Source organism: Homarus americanus, unplaced genomic scaffold (genome assembly GCF_018991925.1).
Source record: "Homarus americanus isolate GMGI-L3 unplaced genomic scaffold, GMGI_Hamer_2.0 scaffold56333, whole genome shotgun sequence".
NCBI classification, from domain to species: domain Eukaryota; kingdom Metazoa; phylum Arthropoda; class Malacostraca; order Decapoda; family Nephropidae; genus Homarus; species Homarus americanus.
The window spans coordinates 8,208,351-8,224,130 of NW_024734940.1; the positions used below are offsets into that span (position 1 = coordinate 8,208,351).

Genomic DNA, 15,780 nt, shown 5'->3' on the forward strand with positions numbered 1-15,780 from the left:
ATATTCTGCTGCCACTGAAGAAGGTTGTTCTCTTGCTAGCTGCTGTATTTGCAAACAATATGTGTTGTGCAGTTCTGTACATTAACTGTACCAGATCATAATCAGCCAAGAATACAGTTTTAAGACATAGAAAGTGGTTACAGTTACGTATAAGGTACTGTACATTCAGTAAATGTGAAATTATCAAATGTACAGGAAAAGGGAAACACTGGAGCCCCTTGGCTTTCATCTTTATTCAAGACATCATTCTTCAGGTCATGAGGCCCACTAATCCCCCACCCTGACAATGGGTAACCTGATATTGCATCAGAAGGTCAGTAATATGAGACCACTAATTCCCCATTCCACCTCCACCACAAATGAGAGAAGTTTATATACAATGGATGACCTGACATTGCATCAGGTCAGGTCAGTAACATGAGATCCACTAATCCCCTACCCCCCCCCCCTCCATCACAAGTATTAAGACATAAAAGGTGATTAGTTATGTATTACATTCAGCAGAGTGTATGATCACTGAAGGTTTTAAGGTGATAGCATCTGCTGGTGAGCACAGTATATACAATACAGTAGTAGTGTACATTATCTTGTTTATTTACAATACATTGTATGTTTTACAGAGGTGTTTGCATATAGAAATACTGTATAGCTCTTGTATCTGTCCATGCGAGATGTGTAGTTTAGCCTTGGGGAAAACTTTCCCAGTACAGAGTGGAAATTTCCACACAGTTCCATTCATGCGGGTGTCCGTATCATAAAAATTGTTAAATATATTTATGTAAACCATACTTTTAGATAAACTATTCAGGATTATTTTGATAACTAAATGGTGTTTCTAACTTAATTAAAACTTACTTTGCTGACTCCAGTGTCAACATTTCTTACATTTTTATATATAAAAGAATGAAGTCCCCATCATTATATCATGTCAAAATATTTTGTTTAAGGATATTTTATTGGATGCCTTGTAGAGAAAGTATTCAGGATCATTATGGTAACAAATTCATCTATCTACCGTACACTGAGCGTAGGACAAAATCGCTGCTCAAGACGTAGTAGTTCTACTAATGCAAGCCTAAGGGTCTAATTATCTACCAAACATAGCATTTGCCCAGGAAATTAATATCACATCAGAACTCACCGACGAAAATATAGCAAGGAAAGAAACATCAAAACAAATAAAGCGGCAGAGGGTATCTTGTCAATATTAACCCATATTTCTAATCCAAGCAAAGCATTATATTAACTTGCCTTGATCCCAATGGTTGATGGTTTGTGCCCTAACAGTGAATTACCTAACTAAACAATTGAGAAAAAGAGGATGATTGAGTGTAGTGCTGGCTACAGTGCCACCTTGTGCAGTTAAGACTAGTACTGTATTCATTGTTGTTAATGGATCATTAGTCCTGTTGGACCCACTTTCACTTACCATACTCATAAAGTATACTTTCTATATATAATTAGTCCTCATTGCCTGGCACACATACAGAAGGCATAAATTTCGAACAAGATTGATTATTCCTCCAAACAGCTGTTGGAAATAAGAAAAAAAATTCTACTGGTCTCTACTAACACATCTGTCAACAGAATACAGTATTGCACTGCAACTCCATTAGCCTTACCTCAATCCCATCAGAGTTGGAGTCTAGGAGGTCAGCAAAGGTTGTGAGAAGTTCTGAAGTCATGAGGCGACACCTAAGGTCCTTCACCTCAGCCACATTACCCAACAAGCCCATCATGTTTCTTAGTAACTCAGGCTTGTCAGGAAATTCCTACAGAAAAATGTCAAAAACCTAAACTGGGATGCAAAGGAATAAATATATGTATTTACTATTTCATAAAATAACAGAAACAGACTATCAAAATTCAAAAGAACATACCTTAAGACACTTTTGGAAATAGGTCATACCCTGGCCATCTAGAAACCGCAAGCAGTTGACAGGAGTCTCATCAGTAACATTCCACATGGCAGACCAAGCAATTTCTAACATGTCATCGTGCATGTGCCGATTCAACCTGTCATTTATCAGCCTCAGCATTGTCTGTTGATGAAAATTTAATGTCACCACTGATTAATTACTAAAAAATAGACTAAACACTCAAGACACCAAAACAACATTAATTACCATAATTCATACAAGCGTGAGAACCTCAATACAGCCACTCCTCGACTTACGACGGGGTTAGGGACCCAAATCCAGGTCGTAAGTCAAATTGGTCGTAAGTCGAAAATGCGAAGATAATACATAGAAAATCTTAAATGGGTGTCTCTTTTTCTTCTCAGCACCACAAAACTCTCACTTCTAAGCATGCCAGCCATTTTAAAGGGTATTACAAGTAAAAATTTTGTCAGTACACAGCGCAATCACTAATGTCGGGACTCGAAAATACGTAATTTGAAAAAAATTTTGGTACGACTGGGGCGGTAGTATGTCTGGGTGGTCGTAAGTCGAGGAGGTCGTAGGTCGAGGAGTAGCTGTATTCTGAAAATTAAAATATATATTGACATACGGGTGTTCTGTTAAAAGTTACCCCAATTTTTTTTTTTACAAATACACCAACAAGAATTGAGGAACAGTTTACATCAGTTTCCAGAAGACAAAGATGGCTGCCTTAGAATTCAATCAATCAGAGTACCATCCTCATATCTGAGGGTTGGTGACCACAGTCCTCCACTCTAAAAGTTTTAGGGCTATTTTTACCAATCCTCTAAGGTTTTGTATATCTCTAGGAAGCCAGTTTTTAATTTCAATCATCCATCCCAACCTCTGCCTTCCCCTTTGCCCATTAACATTTCTGTTATTATCCCCTCATCCCTAATTATATGACCAAAGCATCTAATTTTTCTTTTTCAGTGCATTTCAAGTATTTCTCTTAAGTTCTTGCTGATGTTAGTGTCATGGTCACAGTGACATGACTGGTTTGTTTAAACCTAACAATTCACATTAAGCTACCACGCCCACAAAACCTGTAAATCTTTCGAGTCCTCCAGTTGAAACATTCATTCTCTAACCGCTTCAGCACAGATGAAGCATTCAAGATCCTTTGTGACTGATGTTGAAAGCTTCAATTTTATTTACTGTTAGTGAAATTGTCAATATAAGTCAGGGTAGAATCTATTGTAAGAATGAGGTATCATTGACGTCGTCCCTAGAGATGCCGGTAATTGTTAACCGAGGCTGAAGTCACCTCTTTTTCACAAATGAGCATCAGAGAATCTGATGTTCATGGTGAAATTGTTGTAAGTATGTTAATTATGATAGTAATTAATTATCCTGAAGGGAACTGTCACGCCACGTATCTCTCAGAATCAAACGGGTGTAACCTAATACTCCTTGTCTTATGCTCCGCTCACCAGGGACTGCCAACCTGAACCTTAAAATCAATTTAATTCTTGTCTTCGATAGCTCATTCAGAGCGTAGTTTGAAAAGTGAATCTTCGGAAATAAAAATAAGTTCGTAGTCTCATTTTCACACGTCAAAGTAAAGTAACGTAGTCGTTGATGTTATTTGGGGCGAGTGAGACTCTGAGGTATGCGTGGGAGGGAGGGAGCGGGAAACTGACGCTCTTGGCCCTCAGTCTAGCTTCTGAAGCCCCTCCACCCACAGGTAATGTCCAGTTCCGTGTTATACTTCACCACATTAAGTGATTTTGACTTAGTTAATTGTTTGAATATGCAAGTGATACAGTGACGTAACTTTGATGTGTTTCAGGTGAAGTGTTCTTACGCCCTCAACGCTGACATTCATGTCAACAACCTGAGTCTGGCGTCTGAAACCCCTCCACCCACAGGTTCCTCTCAGCGAAGAGCCTTGTAGATTGGGACGACCTCCACACTAGTTTGGGAGATGGATGAAGGCCAGTAAACTCGGGTAAATTCGTGAACACGGGTGTGGGGAACTAACTAAGTACCTACCTACTCTGGGGCCCAGTCAACTGCCCAAACGTTCGTCAGATGCATTCACTGTCCAGCCTGATGATCTCACAGGCCGAGCAAACACTGCCAGCACCCATCATTGTTATGGATAAGTCCACCACTCAGTAGGCCTATGTTTTGGCTGTGTTATTCATCCAATTACCCATGTACATGTATGCTGAAAGGTGCTATATAAGAGTAGTGTTGTGTGTTCTTGTAAATTTACACCCAGTAATGGTGTAAGTGGAGAATGTACCTAAGCTTAACAGTACATAATGAGTAAAGCCAGGGAGTTGACCCATGTAGTTGAGTGTTACTGAAATTATTCTTAAACTATAACTTTACATTAATAAACCATTTTATTTGTATGTTAGGAGTATCATTTACCTGCAGTATTTTACCATCATTCTTTTCCTTTGCTTGATGCCAGAATTACAGTGTACCCATGTGTACTAACCCTCGAGCCATGCTACCAAAGGTCAAAGGTTATGAAATAACTTAACTAAGCTATAACTACTATCCATACTTAATGAAATATGAAAAAGGAAGAAGAAAAAAGGTTGAAGAGTTTAAAAGTTAATAGCAGTGGGATAAATTAATAAGAAAATGCATCAAAGAAATCCCTCCCTTACATTAGTACTTCTTCATTTGTTATCCTGTCAGTGTAGCTTATTCTTAGTCTTCGCCCATAACACCACATTTTCTGGTGTCTGCTGAAAGTGTCCACGCTTTTGACCCATACATCAGTCCTTGGTGTATAAAGCCTTTCAGCAGCTTTTTTTTTTTCAAATTAAAGTTAATGTTCCTTTTCATTAGCTCTTTTAGATTATTAAAGGATGTTTTTGCCTGCCTAATTCTTGTTTTGATTTCTTCTGTACATCTACCATTACAGCTAATGTTACTTTCCAGATACAAAATTTTTTCCACTTGTTAAAGTTCCCTGTTACCTGCCATAATTTTCGTTTTAGGATTATTTCCAATTTGGAAACAACCATTACAGTACTTTAGTCTTTACAGCATTAACTTTTAAAATATATTCTTCACTTTTTTCCACTAATCTGTTAACGAGTTTTGCAACGCCTCTTCACTATCTGTGACAAGAGCAGTATCATCTGCATAGCATATATTTTGTATTACTGTACAGTATATTATCCTTAACTTTTCCTCCTTCATTAAGAATTCTGAATATGTTTTATACAATGTTGGAGATAGAAAACAGCCTTGTTTTACTCCCTGTCTAACTGTGAACCATTTAGTAAGTTTATTATTTACTAACACTGCAGCCTTCTGTTGCCAATAGTATTAAACAACAACAAAATATACAGTAAGATCCTCAAGATTACGTACCCCAGGGATATATATTGCAATGAACCTAACAGCTCAGTGAGTACTTATACAGTACTATTGAACTACCCACAATACAGTCTTTAAACAAAAATATAAGCTTTCTTTGTCTTCTCCTAATTTCTATATTTTTTATAAAGGGGAGGAGAGGCAGAGGTAAGACAAAAATGACGTGGGGATAAGATGAAAGAAATGACATTAAGAGTTAGGAATTTGACAAGAGAGACTACTGCACTGTACAAGAAAGCGCATAGCATGGTGAGTAAGAGTTGAAAATGGCCGTAAAATTTTAATGATGATGATGAACCACATCACCTGGCACCTTCAACTTCATCTCTTATTACTCTAATCAGTGATAACGTTCTCTCCAAAATATCTGGAATACCTCACTTTCTCGATTCTGTTTCCATTCAGACTAACACTTTTCCTACTTCTCTTCTGTTTTTCATTCTCATCACTCATCATATGTATTGAATGAAGTTCTGCTCTTCATGTAGCAAAATAAAGAAAGAATCTAAGGGTATGGTAAGCAAACCCAGGATAAAGGAGCTTACTGGTAAGATTAACCAACCCCAAGCATGCACTACGTAGCTATTGTTCACCATAATTGACCCACAGAGATGCAAAAATTTTAAACCCTCAAAATTATTATGGATACTGTATACAATTTGACCCCATAATTTTTACATAAAAATTTGATCATAAAAACATGAACTATATTATCTTGTGGTTCATTGTTGTTATGGAGCAACGTGACGTGGACCACGCGGTCCCATCCACACCACAACAACACAGTTGCGGCACTCAGTCTATTACTCGGTGCAGACGTGCCTGTTGTCTAGTGACGTATAAACAACACACATTGTGAGAACAATGCCCAAGCAAGTATGCTTGGGTATGGCCACAAAGAGTAGAAAACACTTTACCATGTGTGATCCACTTCATCTCCACTGAAAGTGGGTACCATACACACCTGCAATGCCACTGATTCATGTAATGAAACTGTAAAAGTTGTGGGAAATCATTTCAGTCCTCTAATGTGACTTAGAAATAAAGTAAATGTAATATAAATCAATAAAATTTAAAAAAATGAAGAGCATGAGTGTGAACAGTATTCTGTGTAGGAGGTGAACGTATGTATGGACTATGGATTTGTTACACTCCCCTCAATGTGACTTGACGGCATACACAGCTGGCTGGCCGAACTTTCACTCTTGGAGTCACCCATAGGATGGTTCAAGAGTGGAAGGAATTATTTTTTGTATATAAAATATGTACTATTATATTTTACTATGTGCTATGTATTATTTTTACTATTTATTATATAAATTTTGAAATATTTTTGGTGTATGTAAAATAAAGAATAACGAAGGATTGGAAGCTATTCCATTTTAATCATTGTTACATCTACCTATGAAAATTAAATGGATTTCGTGAATATGTCCATTTCATTGCCAGATGTATACTGTACACATCCACTTTACTTCACACTGCACAAGGCCATCCATGCCACATACATATGAACGTTGGGACTTGGGAACCTTCCAAAATCTTTTTTGCAGCTCTGAAAGCTTCTAGAATCTAAAACCTTACTTACATTTATAACACATTATATAAAAGACAAACAAATAACTAAATTTACAGAAAGTAAATCATTAAAATTTTTATTTTACTTGAACTAATTTATTATGAGCTTAAATAAGCCAGTCTGTGTTAGTGCCTCCCTGCTGATATGGACGTCCGAATAATGGAATCCGTCTGATTAACGACATTGCTGTGGCTTAATTGGTCTGGTACTCGGGTTTTTTACTGTATGTCAAAATCATTTTAACATAGGCAATTCGAGACTTTCTATCCAACTTTAAACTAGACTAAATTTCCTATCTTATGACACCAGTTTCATCACATACAGTATGGTGGGCTATGGAGATATGCATGTAGAAAATAAGTTATGCCAACTTTAGCTTCTTCACACATCAAGAAAAGTGACGACAAAGTATAAATTAATACATAACAAATACTGTAATTATTATGACTTACTTCAATAGCACCAAGGTCCCCGACTAATTCCTTCTGCTCCCCATCCACCTGACAAGCCAGAGAGTTCAGGAGATAAATGGCAATTCGACGTACAAAGTCATCCCCGTCACCTCTTCCTCGGATCAACCGTAGTAGCAACTGTACCAGACGGCGGTACTCAAATAGCTGAAAATATGATATATTCATCACCCTATAACATAAAGGTTGGATATATTACAGCTTAAGAAACAAAACAAAAAGAAGCTAGGGGGTTAAATCTTAATTTTTTATTTGTTTTTTGCAAACTCTCTAGTTTACAGAATTTAAAACAAAAACTATAGAGATCTAGTTATAAAATTATAACACTGAGTACTTAATGAAAACAACAGAGTCAAGGAAGGAATGAGAAAGGAGTTACATATACATATCAGAAGGAATGAAGGAAGATAGGGACTGCAAAACACATTTCAAACAGTTAAATATCAATTAACTAAGAGTGTGGAGGGATAGGCCTCTATTTTAAAACTAAATGGATACAATTACAGACAGGAAATTGCATGAATAACAAGTACTACACTGATTTACATAAGTAATGTACATGCATTATTGCCAAAAAGGTGGAAATTGAGTAAAAGTAAAAAGAGAAGAAAAAAAAATTGTGTGGTACACTTTATGATGTTCACAAGTCTCCTAAAGCTTGATGCCACAACTGGCAATAAATATTTTACCACATCTTGAGGTATCCTGAACTGGCAGAGGGTGAGACAGCCATTACGCATCATGGTTGAGTCATCAAGATGTGTCTCCATTGCATCTAGCAACACTACTATCATCTTTTGTCTTGCTCTCACGTTTAAGCTATTCTTATCCTCGCCCTTTGCAATGTAGAACAGCGATGCACTTTTCAGTGGAAGAGAAATGCACAACATTACTTCACCATCACTACAGTGTAACAACTAAAGACAAAAATATCATTAACTTACATGTAACGTGTATAAGATGTTACAGGTTTTTATGAACTAGAAATACTGATAATGTAATGCACTGGTAAGAATACAGGTAATAAGAAGCTCTAACTCATTTTAAGTAGTATACCTTCCAGATATTTGGATATGTTTATCTTCACGATGTCTCAACATAGAGAGCAGGATTAGGTTCAGTGCCCTCTGTTGATCATGACAAGTCTCAAAGCGGAAGATATGGAAAAGCTCATTTAAAGCCTTGACCAGTACCTCTGGTCTGTCGAGATATGCAGCTGTAGCTGCCAAAATTTGTTCTTCACTTGCATCACCCGTGATCTAGAAGTACAGGAATATAAATTAATGCTTTACCACTGAGTAAATGATTTACAAATAAATAATAATTATGAAATTAAAGTTGTTCTATATTCTCCGTCCCTTTTTTTACTGCAGTTATCCCTCGCTATTCAAATGATCGCTACACTTCTCCGTTACTATTTGAAAGTGATATTCGCTTATACAAAAATTGATCTGATTGATAATTCTGATTGCACACGCGCGAGTCATCTGGGGTGGGTTAACATCACCCCCCTCCCTCATCCCTCACAGCATGCCATTCACTTAGCATTCTTTCATGAATTTGTACATAATGGCATCCAAGTGTTGTGTTGATTGCTTGGCTACTCCCATCATTATCAAGAGACCCTGTAAGCCTGTGATAATTGAAAACAAGCTTGAAATAATGATGCCATGTATGCGGGAAGACCCTAGCAAGATCAGGAGAGACTTGCCTCACAAAAGATAATACACCAATTGTATATACAGTAATCCCGTGTTTTTTGCGTTTTTTTTTATCACGGTTTTGACCATTTGCGTCTTTCTTACTAAAAAATTATATACAGTACAGTATACAGTGGTCCCTCGGTTTACGAACGCCTCGGTTAACAAAATTTCGGTTAACGAATTACCTTCCATAAGGATCTCCACTTCGGTTAACGAAAAACTTTCGGTTAACGAATTCCTTACGAATTTTTCCCAACATGTTTTCGCCTGCTTTTGCCTGCTCACCAGCTGTAGTATTAGTCCGCCAATACAGTAATCGGTTCTAGGGCTTAAATTCGTTACCATTTGAGTAAATATCAAGAAGGTTGTACTATTCAATAATTTTCCAAGTCTTATATTAAATTTTTTAGTCATTTTAACAATTATTTAACATACATGAAGTACAGGGAACTAGTTTTTAGTGCACCAAACAGCCACTTGACTCACCCAAAATGGCGTCAGTGTGTGTCCCTGCTCAGTGGAGGAAGCATCTTGCTTGAGACTCTCTTGAACATAAACTATTTTTACGTCCTCGACTTATGACGGGGTTAGGGAGCGATGACCAGGTCGTAAGTCAAATTGGTCGTAAGGCAAAAATAATACATAGAAAATCTAAAATGGGTGTTCTTTTTCTTCTCAGCACCACAAAACTCTCACTTTTAAGCTTGCCAGGCATTTTAAAGTGAATTACAAATGAAAATTTTGTCTGTGTACTGACTTTGGGACTCGAAAATACGTAATTTGACCAAATTTTGGTATGACTGAGGCAGGTCGTAAGTGCGGGTGAATGTAAGTCGCGTAGGTCGTAAACCGGGGAGGAGCTGTATTTGAAAGTAATAAGACCTGTTCCATGACATAACTACCTATAGCTTTCTCTCTCACTATCCTGCATGGGTTACTTTCAGATTAACGAGATAGACACTATACTGCATAATATCATGAAGGCATTTAGAAAAGTAATAATGTTAAAGTAAATGATATTCACTTCTAGGCATTCAGATTAAGGAAGAATTAGACCCCCCTTATTAGATGTCACATTGTCTCACAATATATGGTCGAGTTGAGATTTACCTGAGATACCTGAGGATTATGGGTAACTGTAATTTAAAGGGTGTGTACACGCCTCTGGCTTAATGACCCCGCGATGTCTCATACTGATCTCACTCCCAGCCAGACGTAAACCCAGTAGTTGCAGGTCTAGCAAAATCCTGCTAGTGGGTAAGAAGTCCATGTTACTAGACTTCCCCCACTTGAATCAAACCTCTCACTCACACACTAGAGGGAGACCTGACGACCATGGCGGTCAGTAAGCAGTCAGAAAGCAGCATAACCTGTCCAGGATGGCGACAACAATGCACCCCTGCCGGCTCATTCCTGTGGAGCTTGACGCAGAGAAACCCTACAGAGAGAATGACGTAGTGTCGCTGCCAGCATGCCCTACTGTCAACTTGTGTATGCCGGATGCAGAGATGTCCCCAGCTGGGATCCTGTCACCATTTTTCCAGCCAAGCCGCCAGCCCGACGACACCATCTGGTGGATTGCTGGTACCACAGTCATCAGGTTAGAAGCAAACATCTAGGAACAACGGAGCCGACTCGGCGCCTCTCTGACCCAGGGGCCTTGTCTTATTTGGTTGGGTAGGAAGGGGCTGACCTTAACTGTGTTGATCCGAAGTCAACGTGTTGGCTACAGTCAGCATTTGCAACGTCCAAACTACTTGTTAGCGATAGCTGCTAGAAGAAAGGAGGAGGAGGAGAAGTGAGAAGTGGATGTCCAAGAGGAGTGACACACACTGTCCTGGAAAGCCCCTGTCCCGTTGGTAGCTCTATTAAGGATCCGCCCCAGAGGCAACAAACCAATGTAGATGTGTCATGCCGAGCCTGATGGAGTGAAGGAAGCGTGCAACGGTGCAACACAACAGTTCACGAAGGTGTTAGTACGAATGGGATGGTGGTCACTGTGGATATGAGTGATGCTCTGTGTCCTGATCAGAGTTGGAGGAGAAGATTCTTGTGGAGTTATGAGAAGAGAAGGAGAGGGTCCTATGTCCTGCGGGATGGACATTCCCAGTGTTGAAAATTGACTAACTGGCCCCCCCCACCATCGGAAAAGCTCCCGTTCCCGTTATGAATTCTGAAACTAGGCCGCCCAGTATGCATCTACCATCGTGGAATGAGGCTATGCTGCTGAAATTAGTTACCAGGGAAGAGGTACAATCGATATGTCTTATACGAGTAATTCTAGGCAGTTAGTACGTAGTGGATAATGTAGTAAAAAAAACTCCACGTCTCCAGAAACGATTTGTTCACTCATAGCAGATGGAAGCTGAAAGGCAGTGAAAAGTAAGCAAGTGTCTGTGGACGACCTGCCATCTGCAAATGTTAACTCTATATCTCTGCCTGTTGCCCGATGTACCATCATCAATTGTGAGATGAGAGACCGACTGAACAGCAGAAAATAAGATATACAAAGTGTGTATGTGAGATAAGATCCATGATATATCAGAATGTGCAATGGAAAAATACGTATATGTGAAATTAATTGAGAGAATGAAAAAGAAAATTTTAAGTAATTAAGACGAGAAGTGAAGAATTCTGTTTTGAGAAATAATGTAAATTGATGTTGAAAATTGATATATTGAAATGTTAGGAATTTTGAAATTGATGTTGAAGATTCATGAAAAGTTAAAAAATATATATTTTTTTTATAAAAACTAACGAGAGAACTAAACAAAGAAAATCCATCTTCTATATACAGTGGTCCCTCGGTTAATGAACGGTTCGATTAACAAAATTTGGGTTAACGAATTACCTCCCATAAGGATCTTCAATTTGGTTAACGAACAAAACTTCGATTAACGAAGTCCTTACGAACAAAACGTTTTGTTGTGAGCATCAGCTGATGGGCTAGTCTGCCAATTCAGTAATGTGTTCTATGTTTACATTCGTTTCCAGTGGAGCAAATATCAAGAAAGTTGCGCTCTTTAATATTTTTTTTCATTTTTTATATTTAAATTATTAGTAATTTTAAAATTTAGTTTACATATTGATAATATAAGCAGTACAGAGAACTAGTTTGTTGTGCGCCCATCAGCCGCTTGACTCAGCCACCAGGCGTCAGTTTGGCCTTGTTGACAGTGGAGTGAACATCAATTTTGTTGGTGTCTTGAATATTTTTGCATTTTTACATTGAAATTGTTGGTCATTCTGAAATTTAGTTAACATATTGATAATATATAGCGCAGTGCAGTGTTGATTTAAACAAAATAGTCTTGAATTACACCTAGTGAACTTAAAATTTTATTGGTGAAATGACGGCATCAAGCATGTGTCCCCTGAAAGGTGATTTCTCCTCCATCCCCACTTCCTTCTTTTCTCCCTTCTCCTCCACTCCCACTTCTAATTCCCATCATCATCATCAACCAGGAACCTTCTACATACACACCTCAAAGTAAGTATACTTTACTGCATTTTTTTTTTTACTTTGTATGTACTTTTCTGAGCTGGAACCAATTACCCAATACAGTATCCCATTGAAACAATGGATTCGGTTAACGAACGACTCTGTGGAACGAATTGTGTTCGTTAACCGTGGGACCACTGTACATTCGTTTGTGCATGACTCGTAATTAAGCCTTTTGTTTTTTTCATTTGAGTGATTTTATTATGAATATTTTCCAGTAATTTGATTTCTCATTGATTTGTATTTTGAGTTAATACCTGATTGATCTGAATTTATTAGAGCATTTTGACTTCCCATTATTACTGATTTTTATTTTTGAGTACTTTCATTGCTGATTTATTTTATTGAATTCTCTATCATTTTAGTTCTCATGATTTTGTGTGATTCATATTTGAAATATTTTTATGTTTGTTTTCAACAATTTCTATTTTTTCTTCTTAAATACGGAAAACATTTTAATATTAATTTGACATTTACTTTAAATTATTTTCTTGCATTTGTGATATCTAGCGAATTAAAGTTTGATGTGCAAATATTGAGAAACATGATTTATGTTGTCAATTTAATAAGTTAATTAATTTTACATATACCGAGCTAGGATTAGGAATGAAAATTTGCGAAATATATTGTGAACATCTCACAAATTTTCATATAAGCGACCAGGGGGGCTTGTAACAATGTGATGAGTTTCCCGCCAATTCCGAGACAATAGTGTGAAGGCCTTAGGCCTGTTTTCGACCAATGAGAGAGCCTATGAGGCGTGATGTCATGAAAGTTGTGGCGTCTCTTGTAGGCTGAAGCGGTTTGAACAGGAGTCTGTGTTGGAATTTTGTGTAGGGAGGTGTGTGACGTCTGTGGTGGCGACATGGCAGGTATTTGGGTGCATTCTATTTGGTAAATCCTAAGTTCCCATTTGTTGTGAGATACGTGGTCCCCGTTTAACTAGCTAGGAACATAGGTTTATTATTTTGAAGTGTAACTGTTAAACCCTAATATAAAGTATTCAATCAATACAATAATCGTTAATAGGAGTCCTAATTCATCCCTCCCTTATTAAGAGTGATGTGTTATAGATGTCTTGGTATTATGCAGTAGTACGGTGAGTCATATATATATATATATATATATATATATATAATAACTATCCAATGTTTCCCCTCTGTGAAGTGTTGTAGCTTGGTCCCCCTTAACCAGCCTCCCGGCTGAGTCTCCCCTTGGTGTAGGCCTTTCTAGCCGAACCACAAACGTAAACAATTACCCTTTCACTACCTCCCTCACTCTCTCCACCTCTCACGAGTATAAGTAAAGAAAGAAGTAAGATTAAGTAAATAAATAAATAAACATAAAGAATAATAAAGACAATATAAGAGTAAGTTGTTACAGCATTAGTGACCACTGGGCCGTGAGTGGAGAACATGGCATGGTTAAGTGCATGACCTACCTGAGCTGTTTGGTGGCCACAGGTACAGTGATTCCTAAAAGAGTACGTATTCGCGGTTTTGGCTTTTCGCGGGGGTTTCAGGAACGTAATTCCAGCGAAAAACATGGGATTACTGTACATATTTTATTTAGTTCATTCTGTAATTTTTTTTAGTTATAATACAGGTTGACAACCCTTTTTCCGAAATTCTGAAAACCGAAAAGCTCTGAAAACCGAAAGTCTTTTTTTTTTTTAACAGGGATTAGCCCACCCAGGCATAGATCACTGACCCACATCGGGGCCTGGGGGGCAAAAATGTAATAGTAATAATAATTATAATAATAATAATTATTCATAGTAAATAAAAATTTTAATAAAAATACACCAAAATAAAATAATACTGATAATAATAATAATAATAATAAAATTAATAATAATAATAATAACACTAATAATAATAATAATAATAGAAATAATAATAAAGATCAAAAGTGAGAAACATGACCTAGACCTATGAATTATTATTATTATTATAATTTTATTATTCCCCAATGTGGGTCAGTGATCTATGCCCGGGTGGGCTAATACACATTAAAAAAAAAAAAAAAAAAACTAACCATTCTGAAAACCGAAAAATTCCGAAATCCGAAATGCTTCTGGCCCCAAGGATTTCGGGGAAAGGATTGTCAACCTGTACTGTGTTTTTTGTTGTTGTTCATGTATCATTTTTTTAAAAGGTATAATACTGTATTGTTTTTTGTTGTTGTCTGGGAACCAAATTCTATTTTTCCCATTTACTGTATTTTGTTATTTGCTATCTGAAAATTTTATAACCAATCTGCTTCGAGGAACCTAACCCATTCATATAGTGAGGGATATTTGTACCTGCAAGCTAACTAACTATTCTTGTGAAACACCTTTCCCGAACTGCTGCCTTTACCCCCTCAATCTATCATATTCTTCCTCTCTTACTACATCCAGTCCTGATACTCTCGCATACTCTGGCAGCTTCAGGTATAATGTTCTTCATTCTTACACTTAACTTGCCAACTTTAATTCTGCTCAGTTCTTCATCTGCACTTCTGTCCAAACTGTTATGACTTATAAAAGCCTGTAGATTACCAACACATGATCAGTTAACTCTTCACCAAAAATTCTCCTCAACCTTGCATCTTATTCTACTGCTCACTCATCCTCGCAGTCACCAACAACATATCTATCATGCTTCTGTCCAGCCTCTCTTACCAGTATCTGAGTCATTCTGCAGTAAAACTGACAATTTCAGTGAATAATAATTGTTCCCATCCCAATAAATTGAATGGATCATTCCTGGAAACACTGCAGTGTGTTTGTGTTAGCTGGTAGCACACAAGGCAGTATTTAGTGATGATGAGTTTTGCTACCTGGGTGACATGATCAATGCTAGAGGTGGTGCTGAAGTCTGCTCAGTTGCAGGAGTCAAAAGTCGTTGGAAGAAGTTTAGGGGAGTTGCTGCCTTTATTGACAGCAAAGTGAGATCTTCATGTGAGAGGAAAGATGTATGCAACTGGCGTGAAATGTGTGATTTTATATGGCAGTGAAACATGGGCAGTTATACACAGGCTTGAGTGAGCTAAAATGAGAATGGTGAATGAGATATGTCATTGACAGTATTGACAAAGTTTTGCATAGAGGGAACTTTAGATGGTTTGAGCAGGTGGTGAGAATGGGGGAGACCAATTGAGTTAAAATATGTACAAGTTTGAATGTGGAAGGGAGGAGAGTTAGGAGTAAAACAAGAATGACATAGGAAGAGGTTGCAAGAAATGACCTCAAGTCAGTCACTCTTTAGAACAT

The 15,780-nt window shown here is 37.5% G+C and overlaps 1 protein-coding gene across 4 annotated transcripts in view; it reads right to left on the reverse strand.

Moving 5' to 3' along the window:
* Nucleotides 1–15,780, reverse strand: part of LOC121870606 (protein zer-1 homolog) — a 70,323-nt gene that overhangs the window by 18,864 nt on the left and 35,679 nt on the right. For all 4 annotated transcript variants that reach the window (XM_042372441.1, XM_042372442.1, XM_042372443.1 and 1 more), the window contains exons 5-9: nt 8,376–8,578; nt 8,009–8,180; nt 7,302–7,466; nt 1,881–2,042; nt 1,623–1,772 (exon numbers count right to left, since the gene is read on the reverse strand). In XM_042372441.1, coding sequence (XP_042228375.1) covers nt 1,623–1,772; nt 1,881–2,042; nt 7,302–7,466; nt 8,009–8,180; nt 8,376–8,578 — 852 coding nt within the window. The remainder of the gene's footprint in view (nt 1–1,622; nt 1,773–1,880; nt 2,043–7,301; nt 7,467–8,008; nt 8,181–8,375; nt 8,579–15,780) is intronic.